Consider the following 23,438-nt stretch of genomic DNA (forward strand, 5'->3'; position numbering starts at 1 on the left):
CTCCAAGTGCCCAGTCACAAATTCCGCAAATTCCGCGCCCGTCTGCACTGGCAGAGCTCCGCTTCCTTAAGTGCTGTTGGAGCAGCGAGGAAATGGTGATTCTCCTATTGATTTAACGCCAGTGCCTCTTTTGTGAGAAATTCAGTGCGCTGCTCGCTGGCACCTATACCATTAAGACCCAACATTGGGGGCCAGAAATTCAGTCAGTCGCTCAGGTTCCCCTCCCGCCATGTGATGGGAAGCCTTTCCCACTGGCAGGCTGATATGTTCCACATTCTGCCCGCACGCTTAGCACTGTGGTTGTCCCCACGGTTGTCCCCATGGTGGGTTGCACGTACACTCCTTTTGATCTGTGAAGTAGCACATTCCTGGATGAACTTGAAGCTCCCAAGAAACACATGCAAAATGCCGTTGATGGCTTGGGAGAGAAGCTTTGTATTCTCATTGTTCCAAAATGATCACAGGAAACAGCTCCCTCTCCAAGGTTCCCTTTTTCCCAAAATGAGGGAGAAAAAAAAACCACTTTAGTCTACAGCCTTGTGATAAGGAGGCGGAAAGGAGAAGCCTGATAACCATCGTCAAACTTCCCGTGGATTTTATTCAATACTCTCCAAGAGGTGAGCATCGAAAATGCACTCGCCAGCAAATATTTACCTTGAGTGGGATCCTGTGCGAGGTCCATAGACTCCAAAGATAGGTATGGCTTAGTTCCTATGCTCTGTGGCTTAGAAATAAGCTGGAGGAGAAAATATCAACCACACCACGAACACCGTGGTCAGTAAGTACTACTCAGAGTCAGGAAGAGGACGGTGTAACCAGACAGCAACCCTAAAGGAGATGGACTTGAACTTGAGTCAAGGGAGCATTCATGGACACAGTCGCCTGGGGTCCCACATAGCTGAAGTGGGGGTTGCGGCCAGCAGGGTTGCAAACAGATTGGGGTTGGCCTTAATGCCCCTCTGAGGATATTGGACCTGGTTCTAGAAGGAAAGCAAGTTTTTTAAGCAGAAAGGATCAAGACTTAGAGAAAGGAAATCTAGCAGAGATGGTTCTGAGTTAGCTGGCGGTTAGTCAGACTTGAGATCAGGAGACCCTGACCCAGGTCACATCTCCATCATGCAGTGTGTTGTAGGGGGTACTTCCTAAGGACTCATCTGAAGTTGTCCCTCCACGTGCCCAGCTGCCTCCTCCCTGGAAGATGGTGATGCTGTGACACTGTGTGCTACTTGGAACTAGACTGACCCCTTTAGAACCCCATGGTGGTGTGTAGACGGACAGACGGGGTGTGGGGGCATATAAGAGCCCCAGAGAGTCTCTGCAATGTCGGCTGTAAGAGCCAGGAGGAATCACAGAGCCCTCGCAGTCTGCCTTCTCAACTGACAGATGAAGAAGCCAGTCCCTGCTCAGAGTCACCCCACCGGTGGATGACAGATTTCAGGCACCACCCCGGGTCTCCTCGCTGTGCTCCAGCAGGGCTTCCAAGGCAATCCAGATTCTGCGTTGAGGTGTGTGGATAAATTCTGGAGGAATCCAGAAGCATTTTGGACAAGTGAAGGAGTTGCTCATTTACTTGCCCTAATTGAGTAAGTTGGGGCTCCCCTCCTCCACCCCACCTGAGACCCCCCAGGTCCGTTCCCTGCCGGAGTCCCCACCTCGCCTCTGCCAGCTCCCTGCCTTGCCGCCTTCCTGAACCCCCCTCTCATATTTTGCATCCTGCTGTGGATTGTGCTGTCCCTTGATCTGGAATCTTGTTTCCCTCACCACCTCGAGGACACCCCGTGAGACAGCAGTCACTCACTTAGTGGACAGAGTCCTCTCTCCCTGGAGTTCCCAGGGCTCTGTCCCTGGGTCCCCCTGACTTATAATTGCCAGTTTGTGTCTGGCCCTCACCCCTCAACCGTGAGCCCCCTGAGGGCGGGGCTGTAATATCCGTCACTGAACACAGCACCTAGCACAGTATCTGGCACCTACTAGACATTCAAGTGTCAGATGAAGGAATGACAGTAGCCTATCTGTGCCTTCTTGGTGCATTCGTTCATTTCATAAATATTTATTGAGCAATTACCTAGGATCTGTACTGTGTAGTTAGCCTTAAATGTCAAAATAAACCTAGGCACTCAAGTCCCAAATTATGCATGCATAAATTATGTATGTGGAGTGTTAACATGCACACACAGCAGAGAGCGCATGCATATCTACAAATACCAGAGCTAGCAAACGCAGTAAACTGTGTGCCAGATGTCCCTGAAATTTACAAAGAACAAGAACCAAAAATTACAGTTTGCTCCATAAGCCCAATAAAAGGAAAAGGGGTGGTGGGCGCAAAAGAACAAGCGAACCTCCAGCAGAAGGAAGTGGCTATGGCTTTCTCTACGTGCACAAGCAGGGGTGGGGAAGATTTATAAAGCATGCTTTGCTGGGCGGGTTCACGTAAGTCTGAGTTCCTCAAGGGCTGGCTCTTAGGAGCTGTTTGGAAAATTCATTGCCATGCATGAGTCGAGGGATTGCTTCTTATTCCACTGGAAATTGTTAACAGGGACTGCATTAGCGACCCCTTATCGCTTCGCCTGATAGAGAGACAGCAGGTTCGCCCAAGCAATTCTGGAACTCTGATCACTGCCAATTAGGGAGCATTGTCTGGCTGACATGATCAAGTGAGTATAAATATATTTATCATGATTGGAATGGGGAAGGGAGAGGCAGAAGCTGCCACCCGTTGCCTGGCTCTAGCCTGGATCAAACCCAGCATGTCACCCAGTACTCAGCAAAGGCGGTCACTGGCTTTCTGAGGTGTAATTCACAGTGGAGAGAATTCAGGACTAAAATCGTTTTCCCCAGAAGGGGCCCTGTCTCTCCTTATTTGCCCTCTTCGCTTCTCTTTTTTTTTTTTTTTTTTTCATGTTCACTTCTGTGAATGCTGAAAAGAGAAGAGAAACCAGATGCCACGTTGAACACATTTTCATTCTGTCCTATCAGTCACGCTGCCCCCACTTAGCTTCTCTGCAGTTCAAAGGGCTGGCAGGGAACACTGTGGCGCAGGGCCCACCAACCTCCCTGCCGCCTGCGCGCCGGTACCTCTGGCCTTGGGACTGTTTCATTACGGCCTCGTGGAACTTTGGTGGGAATTCCTGTGATGTGTCTGGGAGCTGGGTTTGAAAGATCCTGATAAAAATAGCCTCCTGCAATGGACTGGATATAGGAGGGATTTCTCACATTCAAACAGCTGAAAAAAGGAGGCACGTGTCCATCACATCTGGTGGCATTCCTGTTCTCACACGGAGAGCAGGGTCTGGTTAGGCAACTAAGCAGATTTCAAAATGCAGGCTGCATTTCCTCATCCTCAAAGGAATGGCCAGGGTGGGAGAGGAATAGCCAAATTGCATTGTTGCAGGGGACATCGATAATAGAACTCATGTCATGGCAGGAACCATCAATCAAAGACATGACTTGTTTTGTCACCCTTGACTCTTTGATAGAGCTAAGCTGATTCCAGTTATTTTTCTCACCTGTCACATATGAGCTGTTCAGTTTCACCCCTTGAGAGCCGTGGACCCTGCCCAGTGACTCTAACAGGGTAAAAAGGCCCTTCCCTCAGGCCTGTCCCCCTCAGCCTATAGTTTGTCTTCACGACAACAAGCCTGCCTTCCTGAATCCATAAACCTTGTTTGATCACAGTTCACACAGACCCAGAACACAAAGACATCAGTAGCGAAATACAGGTGCCCAGAAGAAGCGAGGGGCCCAGGGAGGAGAAATGTCATTTATAGGGATTGCTTTGCCTGAAGGAACCCAGCCATCTGGATCCAGCCTATTCCTGCTTCACCTGCACAGACTACCTCCCATGTCCACTCCTGCCTCCTCCTTTCTTTCCATCCAAAAGGGGGCTGTCTCACCTGGGGCTGCAGAAGAACCCACCAAGCATGGCACTCCAGCCCTTCCCGTGGCATCTCTGAGCTCAATCCTTCAAGGTTAGTTCTCTGAGTCACGTCTTTCTTACCTGGGATTTTAACAACCATCTACATCTATTGGTGTAGACCCCAAATGTCTGGCTCTACCTGGACTTTTTCACTGAGAAGCACATCCACACAGAGCCCAGGAGTCTCTGCCTAGGTGCTTCCCAAGCATTTCAAACTTCTCCTAAATGACCCATCCTTCCTACATTCTCCTATCTCAGGAAATCCTTTCAGCATCTACCAAAATGCCCACAGCTGATATCTAGGAGTCGTTCCAGAACCATGCTGTCCCAAGTACGTCTATGTGACCGGTCCAAATTGAGATGTGCTGTGGGTATAAAATACACACTAGGTTTCAAAGATGTAGAGGAGAGAATAATCCAAACTATCTCAATAACGTTTTATATTGATTTCAACAGAAATGGCAGTATTTTGGCTACACTGGGTAAAGTAAAATAATTTATTAAAAATGATTCTTTTGCTTCCTAATGTGTCACCAGAATACTTAAAATGACATGTGTGGCTTGTATTTGTGACTCATATTTTATTTCTACTGGACATTGCCATCCCAGGCTCTTCTCTGCCATTTAGCCACTTCCAAATTGTCAATAATTCATAGGAATTCTCTAGAACTAAGATAAGGGAGGACGTCAGTGCAGAGGTTGAGTTTGAATCCTGGCTCTATCCTCTTTTTTTTGGTACATGGGAGCTTGGACAATGGTTTAACTTCTTTGAGCCTCAGTTTCCTGGGGACTGTATTTCTCAGATTCTTGCAAGCACCATATGAGCTACATGTCTAAAGCACATACTATGGTGACAAAAGCATGGGCAAAGGCCCCTGGCCAAGAGAAAAAGCGTGGTCTGTCCCTGCCACAGCTCAACCCTTCATCGATTCTGGCCAAGATTGCTGTGATAGTTTCTCCTCCTCCGGTTCACCCTGACTTCCAACTTTCACACTGCCACCAGACAACACAGTCCCTAGTGGAATGTTATCAAAAGTTTCAGCAATTCCCCACCACACTTGGGATGGAGTCCAAAGTCCCTGCACGCTATACAAGGCTTTCCAGGATCTGCCTCCTCCCCGATCACCAGTCCATGGCCCGCCAGGCTACAATGACCATAATGAACCGACTGGGTCCCTTCCTCCTCTCTGCCCACATCACTCTCTCTGTGTGTGACATGTGCGCTCTCTGCTCTGCATAGCTACTTGTCTGCAAGACTCAGTTCAATTGTCACCTCATTTGGGACGCCTCCCTGGCCCTCCTGCACCTGTCTCTAGCCCAGGCCACATTAGGGTCCTCTCCCTGTGCTTCTTAATCTTTTGAGCTTTGGGCCTTTATCACAGAGATCCCACATCTTCCGTTAACTCTGCCGTCCTTTTGGTCAGACTGTGAGCCGCCCGAGATCTGGGGTGGGCTATCTAGTCCACTCTGGGTCTCCGAGCTCAGCACAGTTTCTGGTGTAGAGTAGGGTCGGGTAGTCTGTTGAGCAAATGCATAAATCGTAGAGAGATGCCCTGGGAGGGAGGGCGAGTGTGAGCCCAGTGAGGTTGAGCAGCAAAAAGTCTGAAAATTAACTCCTCCTGGTTGTGCAGACAGTCAGAAGTGAGAGAGAGGATCTGGGCAGGGGGTCAGTGGTGGAGGAACTACAATGAAAGAACAGAAAAAGGAGATCAGGAAAAGTGCAGACTGCATTTGGTACTGCTGGCGGTTTAGTAACTTCCTCTAAAATGGTTCCAGGAAGAAAAGAGGTTCTAGGAAGGCACAAGTCACATGAAGGAAGAATGAGTGTGTCACCAACCAATTCCGGGATGATTTGTCACCAGACTAGGTACCTGAGTAATACAAGCAAAGGTCAACCTGGTGACTATGTGATGGGATTACTAATAATTTACTGGGACCAGTGCCCAGGAATTTTATACTATGGTCCAAATGCCAAGCACAGAAAAATTCGACGTTATGGGTACAGGAAAGTAGATGGTGAATTTGAAAATAATGATGTGAAATGCCAGAAAAATCACAAGAGAAATATCTGGTTTTGTTTGTTTTTGGTACCAGGGATTGAACCCAGAGGTGCTGAACCACATCCCCAGCCTTTTGATTTTTTATTTTGAGGCAGGGTCTCACTAAGTTGCTCAGGGCCTCGCTAAGTTGCTGAGGCTGGGTTTGAACTTATGATCTTCCTACTTCAGCCTCCTAAGGTGCTGGGATTGCAGGCAGGTACCACTGCACCTAGCATAAGAGAAATACCTGAATTTGTTAGGACTTAGAAGATTCCTGCTTTACCACAGATGTAGATTGAAAAAAGAGAAATAAATTTTAAAAAAATTTTTTTAAATTAAAAAATCACTTATAAATATATAAAACCTACTTATCAAAACACATAGTATTACAGAATGCATAATGGCAAGAGCATGTGTTTGACCCACCAGATATTAAAAGTAGCAAATCACACAAGACAGTAGAGAAAATAGGAGGCATGCCATTTTGTGCTCACAGGATGTATGAATGAGAATATGTGCTTCTGCATGCAAACCACAACCTGCAGAAGAAACTATAAGACCTGGAGCCTCGGCTCAGCAGTAGAGCACTTGCCCAGCATGCACAGGGCCTGGGTTCCATCCCCAGCACCACAAAGAGAAAGGACAGAAGGAAATTCTAACGACTTCATTCCAGCACTGCAGATCTGGTCCTAAAGGCTAGCGTACTCCCTGATTTTCATGGAAGAGATCTTGTGGGACAGGCATTGAGTGATGTGAGGGTGGCAGAGAGAGACGTGACTCCCTGTGGTCTCTCTCAGCAATGCTCTGCTTTACCACTTTGAGATTTCTGTGGAGAAGGTAAACATTTGGGATATGCTCAGACTAAGAAATTATGTGTTGCTTATTTGAAATTCACATTTAATGGGACATTTGTGTCTTCTTTAGCGACCCTACTTAGCAAGGTGTAGATTTTCCCATTCCGACTTCCTGTAAACTGTGCATTTCAATAGTTGTTAGTCATTGAGCAATATACATTAAAGTAACAATAGCTAATAACTATTGCAGATCTACTGTGTCAGGCACTGAACTAAGTGGTTTAGAAGGATATTTCAAATCTTCTTCCCAAGAACACTTCAACGCAGGTGTTATTATTATCCCTGTTTTTAAAATAAAGAAACTGAGGCTCAGAGAGGCTTATTAACTTGCTTGGGGTCACCCAGATGGCTGATGCAGGGTTTGAACATTGGCATCATGACTCTGAAGCCCAGGTGCTTGTCACCTCACAAGACATGGCCACAGAACTAGGCAAGGGCTACATACATCGAGTCCCTGAAGAAAAAGAGTGACGGACTACAAAATGTCATGGGAGCTGGCCCCAAGTAGGCTCTGAAGGAGCTGTTGAAGTTAGACCAGGTACTTTCGTTTAAGTAAAATGTGCCCCTAAACCTAGACAGATGCACCCCATGCCAGCACTCACGACTCGGTCAGAAGAGCAATGAGTGGGTTTGCCCCCATTACTGTCTCAGCCAGGGGCCCTTGTGCAGTGAGCCACCTGCACAGTCACACACGTACTATGTGTGACCAGGGCTGAAGCAAGGGTGCAGGTGGGCACTTAGAGAACAACCAGAAGCCTCTCGCTAAGGCAGGTTTGCCTTGGGTAGGTGGAATTCTGAAGTCGGTTTTGGAATACAAGATGGGGAGAGATCGCTGAAGGCCTGGCATGACAACAAGAAATGCTTGAGCGGATCCAGGAGGTCACGTGACAACGTGACACTGACAAGTTCTGAATGGGAAAATGATCCTCAGAAAGCCTGTGTCAGAAGCTTCAGCACACGGAAGTCTTTGCTCCGTCAAGCAGGAGAGCAGGTGGAGGGAGAATAGGGGCGCGGCAAGGTGACAGCCCCCATTCACAGACATGACAAAAAGAGATTCTACGGCTTGGGAAAGAGCACAAGGCATGGGGTCAGAAAGACTGAGGAGGAAATGGAGCGAGCACATGAATTCCCTCCACTTGGCATCTCCCCGCACATGGTCCTAAAGGAGGAGTTGACCTGCTGCAGGACACTTCTTTTTCCCGGGGAGTGACCAGACCGGCACAGAAGGACAGCACGGAGGCACAGCACAGCTGCATTTCAGCGAGGGTTCTGGTTGTACTTCTCAGGCAAGTACAGAGGAAAGAATGGAGAGGGACCAAAAAAAAAGTTGCTTGATCTGAAGCGTTTGTAGTTGATACTCAAAGGATGCTGATAAACAAGAATGTCAACAAAGTGAGTTGAGAGAGGCCCGGCCTCCTGAGGGCCACACGGTACAGGAACAGAGCTATGCCTGGCTCCAAAGTCTGTGTCCAGTTATCATGGAATAAGAACAAGGCATGAAATCCACTTAAGGACAAAGAGTTGACAACCCCAGGGAGTAGAAATCCAGACCCCAATGAACTGCCAAGGACTGAGCAATTGGCTGAAAGGGAGGAACGAGAACAAGATGAGAGTCGGAGAGGCTCCACGCAGGGGAAAGCCCTGCATTTTGGTTCCAAAAATCCACTGCAGACGCCTGGCTTGGCTGGAGCACTGAGCCCAAGCTCCTGCAGCCATGGCCACCCACCCCCTGCGCAGCCAGGAAGAAGCCTGGCCACCCAGTCATTCTGTGCAGCTCAGTCCAGGCAGGCCACAGCTGCAGGGTTGAGCTCGGGTTGGGCAATGCCTTTTGAGCACAGGGGATAACTGAGATGGACCATCAAGGAAAGGACCGGGACATCAGGCTGGGGGACTCTGGGGATATTTAAGTTCAGAAACAAGAAGCGTGGGGGAGTTTTTGTTGTTGTTTTTAATTTTTCCTTTTCACTTCTTAGGCAGAATTTGAACTGAAAAGAGAGGCCTTTAGGTTCAATCTCAGCAACTCACCAAGCCATTAGCTCACTCTTTCCCCCTCCTCCCAATCCACTCCACATCCCTCACCGTGTTGCCCTTAGACTGGATCTCATCACAGTGAATTAGGGAAAGACCAACCAGCTTTGGGAATAGCTTCCAGTTTTGAGAACCTAGGATTTGGGGCCTACCTTGATCAAAACCGGCAACTAAAAAGAGAGAGAACGGGACTAGATGTTTAGCTCAGAGGTGGTGTACTTGCCAGTCAGTGGGTAAGGGCCTGGGTTCAATTCCTGGCACCACGAAAAGAGAAAGGAGGTAGGGGGATTGTGTTCAACAAGCTTAGCTAAACTTGAGTTAGGAAGCTCTAAATTTTCCAAAAACAAGAAAATTCTAATTATTCACGGGATAAGAGGAACTCACAATATCTCCCTTTGACTGACAAATAATTAGTGCCCTCACCCAGTTGTACCTTTACAGTGTGACTTTCTACCTAAAAATATAATTACCTCCAACTACTCAGGGATAGACTTATCGACTGCAGCCCGATAAGTGATCCCGGGAGTTAAATGTTCACTTTTGCAAGCTTTGAGACTAGGGAGCTAAAAAATTGACCAGCGTTCTAGTAATAAATGGTGGCTTGGGAACATAAGCAAAAGTGACAAGAAGATTAAAGTAGTTTCGATCTGGTAGTCATCTGCTCTACACTTTCTGTGCTTGGCCCAAATAAGCATTACCATAGCTCCAGGCACAGATGTCAAGGAAGAGGAGAGGGGACCCAGCGGCTCTGGAGGCTGAGGCAGGAGGATTGAGAGTTCAAAGGCAGCCTCAGCAAAAAGTTAAGACGCTAAGCAACTCAGTGAGACCCTGTCTCTAAATAAATGTGGGCTGGGGATGTGGCTTAGTGGTGGAGTGACCCTGAGTTCAGTCCCTGGTACCAAAAACAAACAAACAAAAACAAAGAAAAAAAAAAAAAAAAGGAGAGGGGACACAGAGCATATTTGCAGCATCTGTGAAGAATGTCATAGCCCTGGTGACAACACAGCAAGAAGATGGAGGCTTTTGAACATATGATAAATAAGCTGAGTATTCAGAGCCTAAATCAATAAAAACAAACATGAAGAGAACAGAGGGAAGAGATGGAAAAGAGAACATGAAGCCACCATACAATCCTGCTGATGTATTTGAAGGGAGATCATGATGTGAATAAAACGGGAAGTGTAAAAAAAAAAAAAAAGAAAAAAGAAAAAGGAAGGCTGATTTTGTAAAATGTCTGTCTGTCTGTCTCTTTCTTGCCCTCCACTCTGTACTCGGCTCCCCCCAGCCCTTCTGAGAGGGCTCAGGAAATGATTTCTGATCTGGGTGGTATTCTGAATGCTCCGTTGGTGTTGGGTTTTGCCGGCGGGGCTGGAGGCAAGTCTGCAGACAGTTGTCATTGCTCCAGGAAACAATAAGGATAAAACAGGAGCCAGCGAGTGAAGCATCAGTCTCCACAGGGCGGGGCTGGGAGTGACAGCTCCTGCAGCCGCCGACTCTGTTTCGTTTCTGTTCTTTTGGCTTGACGTGCTCGGGCTTCATTGTAAAAAGAAAGGTACAGGAATATGAGAAACAGGAGCATCTGCGACATAACTTTTTCAAACTAGATTCAGGGTAAGTCCCTAATGTTTCAAGGAGAAAGAGAAGGAATGTGGAGAATGCGTTGTGGAGAAAGTTGGCGATGGGAGAAAACAGTGGCATTAAGAGAAAAGAAGGGGCGGGAGGAGCAGCAGCTTCTAGGTTCACGACCTGACATTGGTTCCCATTTCTGCAATTGCCTTAAAGCCCTTGATTGCTTGGTCCAAGGTCAACCAGGTTTATTACAGTCTTTGACCAAGAAGTCATGGGCTTGAAGTTTGCGGGTTCGAGTCGCTGCTATCAATTCTTCAGCTGAAGGGCAGCCTCTCAGGAAGGTTCAAGGGGCCTAAGCCTGTTAGCAATTATCCTGAACTGGCACCAGGGTTTTGTCATTCTAGTGTCAACAGAGGCAGAGTGGCACGGTAAAGGCAGCACACAGCCTGAGGAGCAGACAGTCATGGACTCTTCATCTCTCACTCTATTTCCCACCTATAAAACGGGAATGGTGATGATAATAATAATAAACGTGGCAGGGGGTACCCGTTTGTGAAGCCCCCAGCGTGTGACAGGCCTTACCGAGGAGTGCAACTTATTCTGCAGGTTCGTGTTTGCAGATGTTGGCGGGGCTTGGGCAGCATGTTCCCTCCCGCACTGTCCTGGTGCTTCCTGTTTAAGGTCACCAATCTGGGGACTGAGCTTGGGGTGGATGGAGTGCCTGGAAGCAGGTCAGGGTGCTGCTCCTCACCCTCCCCTCCCCCATTTCCCTTAGGCGCCATCTTCTCTCCCTTCCCTGGGCTGCCTGGTCACACGGGTTGCACCTTTGGATAAAGCCTGGGTGCAGTAGCCAGCAGAGAGAAAGCTAGTCAGAGAAAGCTAGTCCTTGCCCAGGAAAAGCAGGGGAACGTGGGGGCTTGAAGGCTGAAAAGGAGCATAGGCTTGGTGGATTTAACACACTTTAAGACAGTTTTGGAATCTGGTTTTTCTCTATGAGAGAAATGTTGGTAGTTTACTGAAATGCAAAAACTGCTTCAGAGGAAGAGACACCAAGCAGCCAGACGCCGGGCTTGGCCAGGCATTCTGCACGCCCTGCCTGCAACTCCATGGGGTGAGCGTTGCCATTCGAAGTCCTGGAGAGGAAACTGGGGCACAGCGAAGTCAGGGTTCCACGGCTACCAAATAGGCAGCATGACCTGAGGTTTGAAGCCAGATCTGTCTGACACCCAGGGCCTGTGAGCCTTCCGCCCTGGGGCAGCCTCACTGTGCACAGTGGTATGTTAGGAAAAAGTGGGGGATTTGAGTGCCATGCATTTTTTAAAGATGTTTTTCTTACAAAAAAAGTTTGAGGACAAATGAGATTTTACATGATAAGCCTTGAAGTTCAATTATATAAGCCAGACTGGAGTGAATTAAAGAAGGGTAAAGGCAATAAACAGGCCATAGAAGGAAAAGAAGGTGACTGAGGCTTTGTCTCTGTTATCACTCAAGTTACAAGGCAGACAGGAGAGGGGACCTGCAGGGGACAATCTTCTGACTTGTCTCCTACTTCTCTCCCCTTCTTATCCTCTCTCCCCATCAAACTACCCCCCACTCCACCCCACCCCACCCCCCCCCCAAAAAAAAACTATAAGCAAGAAAAAAGGAGCTAATTAAAAACAAAAAAGTCATCCTTGAGACCAAAGAAATCTCCATAATCCACAATGACAGGCAGGGACCTGAGAACAGCAATTTGATTAAATAAGGATATAAGGGATTTAGAGAGACTCTCTAATAGTGTGAAGTTTGTCTATAAGTCTGAAAAATATATTTATTTGGCTTTCAAACCTGAAAATCAGGTGCCTTCTAACTGGGGAGATGGTCCCCATTTGGAGCCCAGGAAGAGATCTCAAGTTAAAACCAAAGAGTTCAGAGGAACTGGGGAATCCCAGGACCAACTGAATCGCAAAAAACTTGGCCCAGGGTGTGCAGTAAGAGTTCAGGGCAGGTGAAGCCACCCTGGCCGCAGGTGACATGGGTTGAGCCTCATTCCCTTCCAGACAGGGTGTCGGGGAGAGCAACACTCCCCTGCACATGGCTCAGAACCTCGCTCAAAGCCCTGCTGCCCGTTAGACGCCTGTCATCCGAGACAGCTCTGTCAGCGGCTCTCTGCAGAAGAGAAGCAGCATGAGAGGATGAATTGTTATTTGGGGAACACACCTGCGCACAGGACAGGAAAGGACGGGAGACGGGGAGCACCCTGGTGGCTTCTATTCATAAGCCACTTCCTCACAGTCTCCAAGACTGGCACCAGCAGACCAGCACTAATGACTTATTGTTCTCAGACATGCTGCAGAGGCCCCGTCTAGTTCCATTTGTCCACTCCTGCCGCTCATGATGGGAGATTTGTGCTTTCCTGGGGCTTAGGAGGAGGAAAATAATGAGTCACCTGAGGACAAGAGAAAAAAAAAGAATGTCCTGTATGCAAAAAAAAAAAAAAAAAAAAAAAAAAAAAATCACTTACGATAAGCTTTTAGAATGGATGAGAATCTCAGCCAAATAGCCATAAATGGTTTGGTGGGGTGTGTTTGGCTCATCTTTGCTTACTTTGGTTGCAATAAAATCAGAGGTATTTACATTCCCTAGAAAGAGCACCTGTCCTATTGAAAAGGCTGTCTTATTCTCCTGGGATCCTGAAACAAAAGAAATGGCCCTGAGTCTCTAATGTGGGAGGTCCAGAGAAGCAAAGGTTGCAAATCTCCTAAAGCAGAGGACTTCGATAGCTACCCCAAGTCCATGGCCACTGCAGGCTGATCTGCTAAAAGTCAAGGGGGAGGACCCAGGTGGCCCCACAGGAGCTAGTTATAGTTGCTGCCATCCCAACTCCACTCCACCCTCTGCACCCGGCCTAAGATCAGAGTCTCCAGAGGAAACTGAATCAAACCTTACTCAAAAAGGATTTGTGGGTCTTTATTTTAAAGACTGCAGAAGATGAGTTAAAGGTTAATTCAAGAGCAGGCGGAGTAAAGAAATATGTAAGCCTTGTTAGACATTCAACGAGAAGGTTAACATTTCCGACATGGCCGGCTGATCAGGAGAGATCCTGCAAACAGGGTCTGCTGGTATAGAATGAAACAAAAATGTTATTTGAGAGCCCCAAATGTGGAAAGGCCAGTTCTCATTTCCTTGGCCAGCCCAGTCTTTCTTCCCCCACCCCCTCACTTCTCCAGAATAGATTGGTCTGGGTCTCTAGAAGAATATTCAAGCAGTGGCTGGCGGGTCTGTGAAGTCGGTGTCTATCCTATGCTTAAGATCTTTCAAGAAGGGCCATCTGTAACCTTTCTGTTTCCTGTCCCTACGTCCAATTCCCACTAAGGAAGGCCCCAAACACAGCTGTAAGGTTCAGAGAAAAGAAGATCACACAATAGGGGTTTCAACACAGGATCATCAACCCAGAGTCAAAAGCAGAGTGAGGGACTCGCTTGTCACCCTGAGATAAATACAGACTACCACACCAGGATGCTCAGAAGGAATTTAAGCTTCAGAAAATGTGTGGGAGAAAATGACTTCTAATTTTCTTCCAACTAAGCAATTCTCTGTTTTATAGGTGCTAGACTCTGAAATGTTAATGTTTATGTGCCTTAAAACTCACAAGGGACAATGAGGACAATCCCTGAACCCATCTAGATAAAGATTGTAGGGCCTCAGAAGAGGCAAAGGAAAGTTAGAAGCAGCAATCAGTGGTTTGGGGGTGCACCATTGCCCTCTATTGGATTAAAGAAATCAGACTTCTTAGGAGGGATGTGTGTTTCATTATCTCTGGCAGGATTTGCTGAGAAGTCGGGCACCTCTGAGTGGGAACTTAATTGATCCTTGTAAGTAGGTCCTCCTGTTTGCTGTCCCTTCCCTGAGGAAGTTGACTGTAGTTATAACCCTAATGACAGGCCATTTGTCATGCTTTCGTTTGCTCAACTAGGCACTGGGTGGAAGTTGTAGGGAGTCTGCCAATGAAGGGCAGGAACCACCATCCACCAGAGTCCTGTGTGTCAGGGCCTATGCATTCATGCCAACAACCCCACAGTGTAAGCGGCTGCTCCCGCTTCGTGGACATGACAGCGCACCCCAGGAAGGAAGTGGCACATCTGAGATTCGAATCCAGGTCTGTCTGCTCCTAAGCTCACGCTGTCCTCTGTGCTGCAAGCCTCCCCTCTGGAAGTTTGTAAACTACTAGGGGAGACAGGGTACAGGTAAAAACATGGGCATCAAAGATGGGCAAACTCTAGCCAGTGGGCCAGATCCAGTCCATCGCGTATTTTTGTCCTTGAGCTAAGATGGTTTTTACATTTTTAAATGGTTGGGGAAGTGGGCTGATCAAAAGAATAATAGTACTTTGCGACCTGTAAAAATTATATAGAAGTTCAAATTTCAGTGTCTACAAATAAAGTTTTATTGGAACAAGGCTACACCCATTCATTTACCACCAAACCGGCCTTTTGGCTACAACAGCAGTTGAATATTGATGACAGAGACGGTACAGCTCAGGAAGTCAGGAAGATTTACTCGCTGACCCCTTACAGATAAGGTTTTCCAACCCCTGGTCTAAACTCCAAAGTGGAATGTTCTATCTCAATAGTTTTTAAAGTGCTTTGGGAATTGAGAAGAGGGAAAATTAATGTTTATTTGTCCCCCAGTATGGGGATCTAGAGACGATATACAGGTGTGCTCTAAGATTCAATGCCTGAAAACCCAGATTTTAAAACAGATCAATTAAAAGGCAGTAATTTGCATAACAAATTTCCCTTTCCATTTGATAAGGGGATTCACCACAGGGTTTCTTTGTAGAGTGAGTCTCCATAATACATACTAATATGATTCCATTTACAAATACTCTATTCATAAGAACTTTTCAAGAACATTCTATTGTGTACAGTGGGGCTTAGCTATAATTGTTTTGCTTTTGTTCCCTGGCAGTGTAAGGTTTCCTATTTCTGAAAAGTAATTGAGCTGGCCTTGTCTGTCAGTTCTGAGGGGGAGGAATTGCTGTCCCTAACCGTCTCCAAGAGGGGCTTTACCTGACCTACAGAAGGATGGGGACTCCCACGGATGCACTGCACATCTGCACAGTCCCACCTCCTTGGGAGACTCGGCAGAAGGACGGCTTAAGCCCAGAGTTCGGGGCCAGCCTGGGTGACTCAGTGAGACCCTGTCTCAAAGTAAACAGGAAAAGACTGTTCTAAGTGTCTGTATTACATGACATTAGATAGCTGGTATAATTTTACTTTTTTTCCTAAGCTCCTCTTGGTAGTTGCAGCCAAATTTCTAAAATGAAAAGTCTTCACTGTTTCCTTCACTTCATACCCAAGATAAACTAATGAAAAGTACATTTGTGGCTAATGTCCTGATAAATATGCAACCAGCAATACTTATAAAAAGTAATCTCTCTCTCTCTTTATAAAATTGCAAGACAGTATGTTATCTGAATCACAACATAAACCGGGGCAAGTATTCAATTTAGAGATCTCCCCAGCAAAATAGGAAGTGGTATTGCTGATTCAGTTTAGGACCCAGCTCCCTCTTCCACTGAGTCCTAAGCCTGAATCTTCCCCTAGCTTTGTGGTGTTATGCAATTGCTCTTTTTAACATATACATAAAATTGAAACCGTGGCTATTCATAGGCAACTTAGGAGGAGCTGACATTGTTCAAGAAGTTTATTGCCTGGTTTTATTTTGATGGTGACTATGTTTCTGAACAAATCCACTTAAATCTGCTTTTTAAGTGGAGGTTATTTTAAAGAGCTGTCTTAGGCCTTTTGTTTCTGTCCTCCTTGGTGACTATATTTTAGAATTTCACAAGCATTCCTGGTGTATAGCCTGATTATTTTTTCAGGGTTTCGTTGTTTTGTTTTTAGTGGTAAAAGAAGCTTATGTGGAAATGCAAGGGCAGAGAAAATCGTGTCAGGGCAGTCCTGTGTGGCCTTGCCCTGTGGTGAAGCAGGTCTGTGTCACAGAGCTGCTAATGGAAAATGTGCAAGAGAGTCGCAGGGGGCTGGGGAGCAGCAGAGATGGCATTAGGGCCCCACAAATGGCATCATCAAGGGGGCTGGTGTGGGAGGAGGCTGCTGGAAGTGACTTGGCTGCCCCTGGAGGCTGCAGCTCCTCGCACTGTATGGCAGGTGACATTTCAGCCATTTCTAAAGCCCACAGAATCCATCTGTGAGGTTCTCCAAAAAGGGGTCTCTTTCCATCTCCCAGAGGTCAGAAGAACTGAAATTACAGACAGCAGCAAGAAGGTTCCATTGCATTCTTGAATTCAGAGTGTCATCTGTTGTGTTCTCTCTCTCTCTCTCTCTCTCTCTCTCTCTCTCTCTCTCTCTCTCTCACTCTCTCTCTCTCTGAATTGCTGCTACCCAGTTTTTAATCTCCCTCATACATATTTTTTTTCCTCAAATGCAATATGTAGTGGTGCCAGGTACAACTTATAAAACAAATCAATGCATACCGAATAAACTATATTAGTTTTCTTTTTCCCTGGTGATAATTTTAAAACTTTTCAGAATTAACACTAATGGACATAGAGGAGTGGGGATATAAAGGTCCATGCCTTTTAATCATCAAAGGGAAGACCAGCCTCTGGGGGTGGCATCACTTACCATTCTCTGCTTCAAAGAAGGAGTTCGTGTAGCCCTGTGATTCCAGTGAAAACCAGCACACACCTCAGCCCACCGCTGAACATCTCCCTTCCACCACACAGCAGCTGAGCAGATCTCATTTCACAAATGGAAATGGGAACAGATACATTTTTTCAAAGTGATTTCATGAAGAGTGGGCTTTTTTAATTGGGTTTTCGGAGCCAGGATTAATATTACAGGCTGGGGAACGCTGATGTGCATGCACGCTGGCTTTGCCACACTGCCTGCCTCCCGGGGAGGGCAGAGAGAAGTGGCATATTCAGAGAAAATTTCACTTCTGCCTTGCCCTTCTCCCCCTAGTGACTTCCCAGCCAGCCTGGACCAAGCGCGTAGGTCTGCACTGAGTTATGTGTAATGGCAGAGAGATCTTCCCAAGCTCAAGGTCACACCTAGAGCATGCTTTGGATATTTCTGGTTTGGGGTGGTTTTTTTTTTTTGTTTTTTTTGTTTTTTTTTTCCCTCTCTAATTTATGTGACTTTCTGATATGGTCAGCATTTGCCCTCCCCTTGTCTCCATTCTGCTTATTAAGGTAAATTTGCCTGGAAATGGGGTCGTGGTTTTCAGGCCCATTCACCTGACACTTGATCTCTTGAGGTGACCAGTGTCTCCTGCGCATTCTATGAGGGTGACCCACAGAAGCCATATCCCCTGCAAACCAGAGGCAAGGCCTTAATTAGGAGAAGCTCTGCATCTTAACCTAATGGGGTGAATCAAATCAGCAAAGACATTTAGCTTTAACAAAGGAGGGCAGACTTCTCCTTCCTAAGGAGTAGGTTAACGAGGTCACAAAAATGTTAATTTGTTTTAGATGGACAGATCTTGAAGAAGCTGTACGAAAAGTGTATTTGCCTTGTTGTTTGGGAGTAAGTTTTAACTGATGAAAAAGCTCAGAGAGTCATCCATGACATTTTATTTGGCTTCTGAGCTATTTTTCACTTCATATCTACTTTTGAACTGGTAATATTTGCCATTACAAATTACCTTTGGAAAACCAAGCAAATATGGAAGTTGAGAGACACAAGCCCTCGCTATCATCCTGTCCCAGTCAGCTCTAATCCTCTGAGCTCTGCTCGGCACCCTGCCACCTGCTGCCACCTTCCTTATTTGCCCAAATCTCATCTGCTGGGGCAGAAATTCCCACTGAGAGGACAATTGTGGCCCCAGCTTCCTGATCACCGAAAGTCCACTAGGTTTGAGGGTTACTTATTAACTCACTTAAAGGGTTTGAGACTTAGAGAATTTTTGAAAAACATAAATGCCAGACCATAGCTTTCCAGATTCTGCCCTGACAGTAAGCGGTCTTAGCAGAGAATCAAAGGATTTGATAGTCCTGGAGACTCAGTGCCATATTTCAGGGAAAAAAGTTTATAGGATATGGAACACATCAGAAGAAACTTGTGCTACTTCTAACCTGGTTGCCTTGCCTGGGGAAAGATTTATTCCATAAAATTATTTTAAAACATCAATACCCCTAAACTTTATTTGCATAATACTCTGTATGTAGTATTTCATTTCATCTCATAATTTTATTCATTGAATATTATGATCTCCATTTTACAGATGAGGAAACTGAGGCTTAATTACTTTCCCAAGATCAAATGGCTATTTACCAACAAAACTAGAATTCTACCCTGCTTTCTCTCTCTATGATATCCCATTAGTTCCTAAAAAAAAAAAAAAAAAAAAAAAAAAAAAAAAAAAAAAAATTAATTTTAAATGTAATATGTCAATTAATTCATTAATCTTTACACAGGTCTCACGCATTACAAGGAGGGACCAGAATTCTAACTCATTTCACAAATATGAAAATCAAAATTTCCAAAATGTTCTTGGTTTATGCTATAATAATAAAATAAGTAATCTGATAACCAAGTCTCTCATCTTGAAAACCAAAATGCTTCCAAGTCTCTAAAACCATGCAGAAGGACGCTGAGCTCCCCACTGGCTGTGCCATCTAATTCTCTTAAATGATTCAGATGTAAAAGAGAAAATGGCATCTGTCTAATTAACACTGCCTGGTTAAATATAGCTGCCAAGGGACAGCCTCGGGACAGTGTTTACAGAACAGTCTCCCCAGCCCCTTGGGCCTCAAGTTCCAGTTGATAGCAAGCCTTCTGTCCTTATCAACTGGAAACAGAGATGTCCCCAGAAGGGGTGACAGGCCAGGACAGGCAAAGGGAGATGAAAGGAGAGGGGAAAGGCTGTCTTTGGCTTGCACTTCCTGTGCTCCTGGCATCTGCAGATTCAGAGAACGATCCCAGGAACCAGATCTGGAAGGATCCAGCAGCTCTTGCTGCAAACACAAGCCCTGGCGTCTGCCTGAGTCTGGCTCTCGGGCCTGCGGACATTCACTGGGTCACTCTCCTACCCACTGCTGAGACTGCCAGGCGGTGCCATCTGCTCTGTGGCCCTTCCCCTGGTGGAAAGGCAAAAATGACCACCTTATTTCTCTTCCAGTTTCACATCACAACATGGAAGCTGTCGCCAAGTTTGATTTCATGGCCTCTGGTGAGGATGAACTGAGCTTTCACACTGGAGATGTTCTGAAGGTAGGAGATATGGGGCCCTAGGGGAGTGAGCGGGAGTTGAGGTCCCCCAAGTTCTGCCACTGAAGTCATCTAACAATCCATGTCTTTGTCTCTGAAGAACCACTCAGTTTCCTTTTAAGAAAAGAAGTTCGTCTCCATCCAGGCCAGAAGAGAGCATAGGTCACCGTCTTGTCCTGGTCTGGGAGGGGAAACCCACCATCCCCAGGACTGTCCCGGATGCTCTCTGCTCAGTGCTCAGGGAGCACAGGGGAGGGAAGAGGTGATTCCACCCTGAAAGGTGGGGGTTGTAGGAATGTGGCAGAGTGAGGGTCAGGAGTGCAGCGAGCACAGTGGGGCCTTTTGCTGAGGCTCAGAGCTGTGCTGAAGGCAGCAGCATCCAGGTTCATGGTTGGAGCTTAGGAGAAGAGTGCAAGTGAGACGGCCAGGAAGAGGCAGCTGGACCAGACATGGCTCAACAAAAACCATGCACACACAGCCACTCAGAGCCTCCTGAAAACTTGTCTTCAGCCCGCACTTGAGTTGTAGTGGCCACTTGCTGAGCTGAAGTGGCCTTGGACTTCTCCCATGTTGCAGGCACACACTTACGGACTCTGAGAGTTAGCCCTTGTTTTCTTTTTCTTTTCTTTTTTTTTTTTTTTTGCAAAAGAATACAAAACCCTTCCGGAGGCTGTTTGGTAGGTCCCTGATGCCAAAGGCTTCCTTTCTGGCCTCAGCACAATTGAAGAGGCTGCGCCTGTTCTCAGCAGCCCAGATGGGCTTTTTGAGATGCCCAGTGGCACCAGAGCCACCACTGTCTCACCACAGAGAATTTTGTGCTATACAAAGAGCTTTGTCACGTGTGACTTGGAAAGTATCCGTGGAGGACAAGCCGCGTGGAATGAGTTTGTCAGGAACTCTAACGCTTCCAGTACAAAGCCTTCCACGGCTCTCAACTCGAAAGGCCTAGCCACGTGGTGCCAGTGCAGTGCTCAGTGTTGAAGCTACAAGCTCAGAATACCAAGGAGGCCACTGACCCAGGAGAGGGCGGCTTTCACTTTGGGTCCTTAATGAGGTCCTTGAGGACTTGCCATGTGGTGAGAGGTCCCTCCTTCTCTGTGGAACATTGGGACCACGTGATCCTCAATGCACTGGAGCGACCCCGGCTCAGAAGAGGCCGGGAGGGGCAAGCCACTGCCCTCATCTTGCATTGCTAACAGAACCCCAGATATTGCTCAGGTTTTCCTCGTTTCCCAGAAAAGTGATAGGGAGGAGGAGCCAAAACCCCGACCCTTTCCTCAGTTCCGCTTCCCAGTCCAGCTCCTGCTTTCTTTTCTCTCCTGTGGCATTATGGGCAGAATTCTCTACCTGGGCAGCCTCTTTCTTCTTTCCTCAACATTCTGGAATCTGCCTCTCACCTGTGAACACCCTCTTAAAGTCCACCCGTGACCTCCTCGATGTGAAATGTAACAACCCCCCTCTTCACCTGGAGAATGGGGCTCAGCTAACCGCCGCTCTCCTGGGCCCCCTTCCCTCCTGGGGAGACACCCCCTCTTTTCTCTCTCCCTCCCTTCCTGAACCCTGCTACAGGTCTCATTTTGAGGTGTTCCTTGTCCTCTCTCTAACTGGAGATAGCAGCTTCCTGGATGTACTGCCCGCGGGGTTCTGATTTTCCCTCTTGTTCTGAGCCACCTCGTCCATTTCTCTGGCTCACTCTCACCTCTGTGCCAAAGACCCGCCGGTCTGTACTCTGGCTCCTGCTCTGACTCTCCCTTGAATCCCAGACCCACATTTCCAGTTGTCAGTGGATGTTGCACACAGACTCCAGACTCACCAGGAGCTCGCACCCACCTCACCCCCCTCCCACCCAATCTGCTTCCCCATCCACATTCTGAGTGCCAGCAGAGACTGGTAACCATACCAGCAGCCTCAGCGGTCATCTAAATCGCCCTTGCCAATCCTGGCAATCAGTAGACAATATCCCCTGATCTCCTGTTGAGGGTCAGGACCTGGCCAGGTGGTGTGCAGGCATTATTTCATAACTCAGTAAACCTGTGAGGTGGGACTAATTTTTCCTCCATTTCACAGTGTGAAACAGAAACTGAAGGTTTAGATCATGTGTCCAAGTTCACAGGGGTAGACTGACGAGCTGGGTGGAGCTCTGTCCAACCCCTAGACACTACACACTGCTCTGAATATTTTTCATGATGATCTCTCTCCAGTGAGCTCCTCCCTTACTAGAAAGGTGTGGGGTGCAGTAGAAAGGAGCACAGACTTTGCAGCCAGCCAGATGTGGGTTCAACACCCAGCTCACTACTGTGTGGAGGCCTAGCTACCTTGCAGGGTCCTGGCCCAAAGCAAATGCCCAGCAACCGGTTGCCATATTATCAGTAGACACATATCTGTTGTCTCTGCCTGTTCATTCACACTGTCACCAGGGCCCCCTTACGGACCTCATTGCCTGCTGTCCTGTCTCTTCTTTCTACAAACTAGTCCCAGAAGGACTGTTCTAGAAGACAAATCAGATCATATCATTTCCTTGCTCGAAAGCATTCAGTGGTTCCCCATTACCAATTGATTGAAATCTAAACCATCTGGCCCCAGCACACTGTCAGCTCTCATGACGCTCACATGCAGGTGCGCATGCGTGGACGTGAGTGCGCGTTCACGTGCACACACATACCCCACTGTGTACATAAAGCCTCTAGGTTCCACAGCAGTACACACCCCGCCCCATCTTGGGCTCTCCCCCGTACTCTGTGTGTCCTTTTCCTGCCCACGCATGTTGACCCCTCTGCCCTCGCTGATCCTCCCCTCTTACGACCGCCCCAGCAGTCAATCGCCTCCTCTTGGGCCCCTGCCCAGCGTGTCACCCATGCTCATCTTGAGGCACCGTGCTCCATTTCTCACTGCTGCTTGTCCCCAGTGGGCTCCCAGTTGCCCATTTGTGCTGGCTACTCCACTCCCCAAAGCTCTGTAAGAGCCGGGGTCACATCTGCCTCTGACGCTCAACAGCAGAAAGTTAGTCCTTGCTAACCTTGGATGAATGGAGGTGGGTCCCCGCACTGTGGGCTCCTGGGAGCAGCACCATGCCAGATTAATCTTTGTGTTTTCCCAGCATCTAACATAAACCACTGCTCCAAAGAGGTTCCCAGCGCATGCTTCTTGAATTGTTGAATTTCATTTCTGTGTGTCATTTGGAATTCCATCCGAAAGCCAGCCCCACTCCCTCTTTTCAAACTCTGCCCGTTGCAACTGTAGTGGTCAAGAGAAAAATTTTGCAGAGTTGGTGACTGAGTTCACAAAATGTCTGAATGATGGCCATGAGTGCCCGAGTCATTGCTCCTTGTGTACCACCGCAATGTCAGCTCCTCCCATCCCGAGATGGGAAACACACCCAGGGATCCTCACAATCATTTGCAAAGCCAAGCTCTTGACAGCCCTGGCAGTTCACTTTGGGGTGCCTTTGTCTCTTGTTTAGCCTCCAGTGCTAACGACTAAACAGCTTTTCATTAGGAAGTTCCAAAAAAAGTGTCTGACTAGTGCATCAACCACTCTCTCCAGACTGAGTTCCCCGGAGTGACGGCCTAGGTTCACTCACCTCTGTATTCCTGACACCCTACCTGCAAACAGCAGATGCTTACTAGATGCTGATCTGCACAGGATGGTAAACAAGATGGTAGACAAGGAACCCTGCCAAATGACTCGATCTCTGTTCTCCTCAGGGAGAAACATTTGGAAAGCCAGGAATCACACTTTCCATGTCCATGTCACAAACCTCCACACCTGTAGCCTCACACAGCGCTAGACTCACATCGGAATCTGTCACTGGAATTTT

The 23,438-nt window shown here is 47.3% G+C and overlaps 1 protein-coding gene across 2 annotated transcripts in view; it reads left to right on the forward strand.

Annotated features, from left to right (window-relative positions):
* GRAP2 (GRB2 related adaptor protein 2) overlaps positions 1 to 23,438 on the forward strand; it is a 60,330-nt gene that overhangs the window by 20,513 nt on the left and 16,379 nt on the right. The window contains exons 1-2 of one of the 2 annotated variants that reach the window (XM_079142244.1): positions 2,453 to 2,654; positions 19,533 to 19,624. In XM_079142244.1, the coding sequence (XP_078998370.1) occupies positions 19,547 to 19,624 (78 nt within the window). In that variant the 5' untranslated portion in view covers positions 2,453 to 2,654; positions 19,533 to 19,546. Of the gene's footprint in view, positions 1 to 2,452; positions 2,655 to 19,532; positions 19,625 to 23,438 lie in introns of those variants that run through there. The other variant, XM_079142243.1, reaches the window with a different exon arrangement.

The sequence above is a fragment of the Sciurus vulgaris genome, assembly GCF_902686455.1.
Source record: "Sciurus vulgaris genome assembly, chromosome: 5".
Classification (NCBI taxonomy): Eukaryota; Metazoa; Chordata; class Mammalia; order Rodentia; family Sciuridae; genus Sciurus; species Sciurus vulgaris.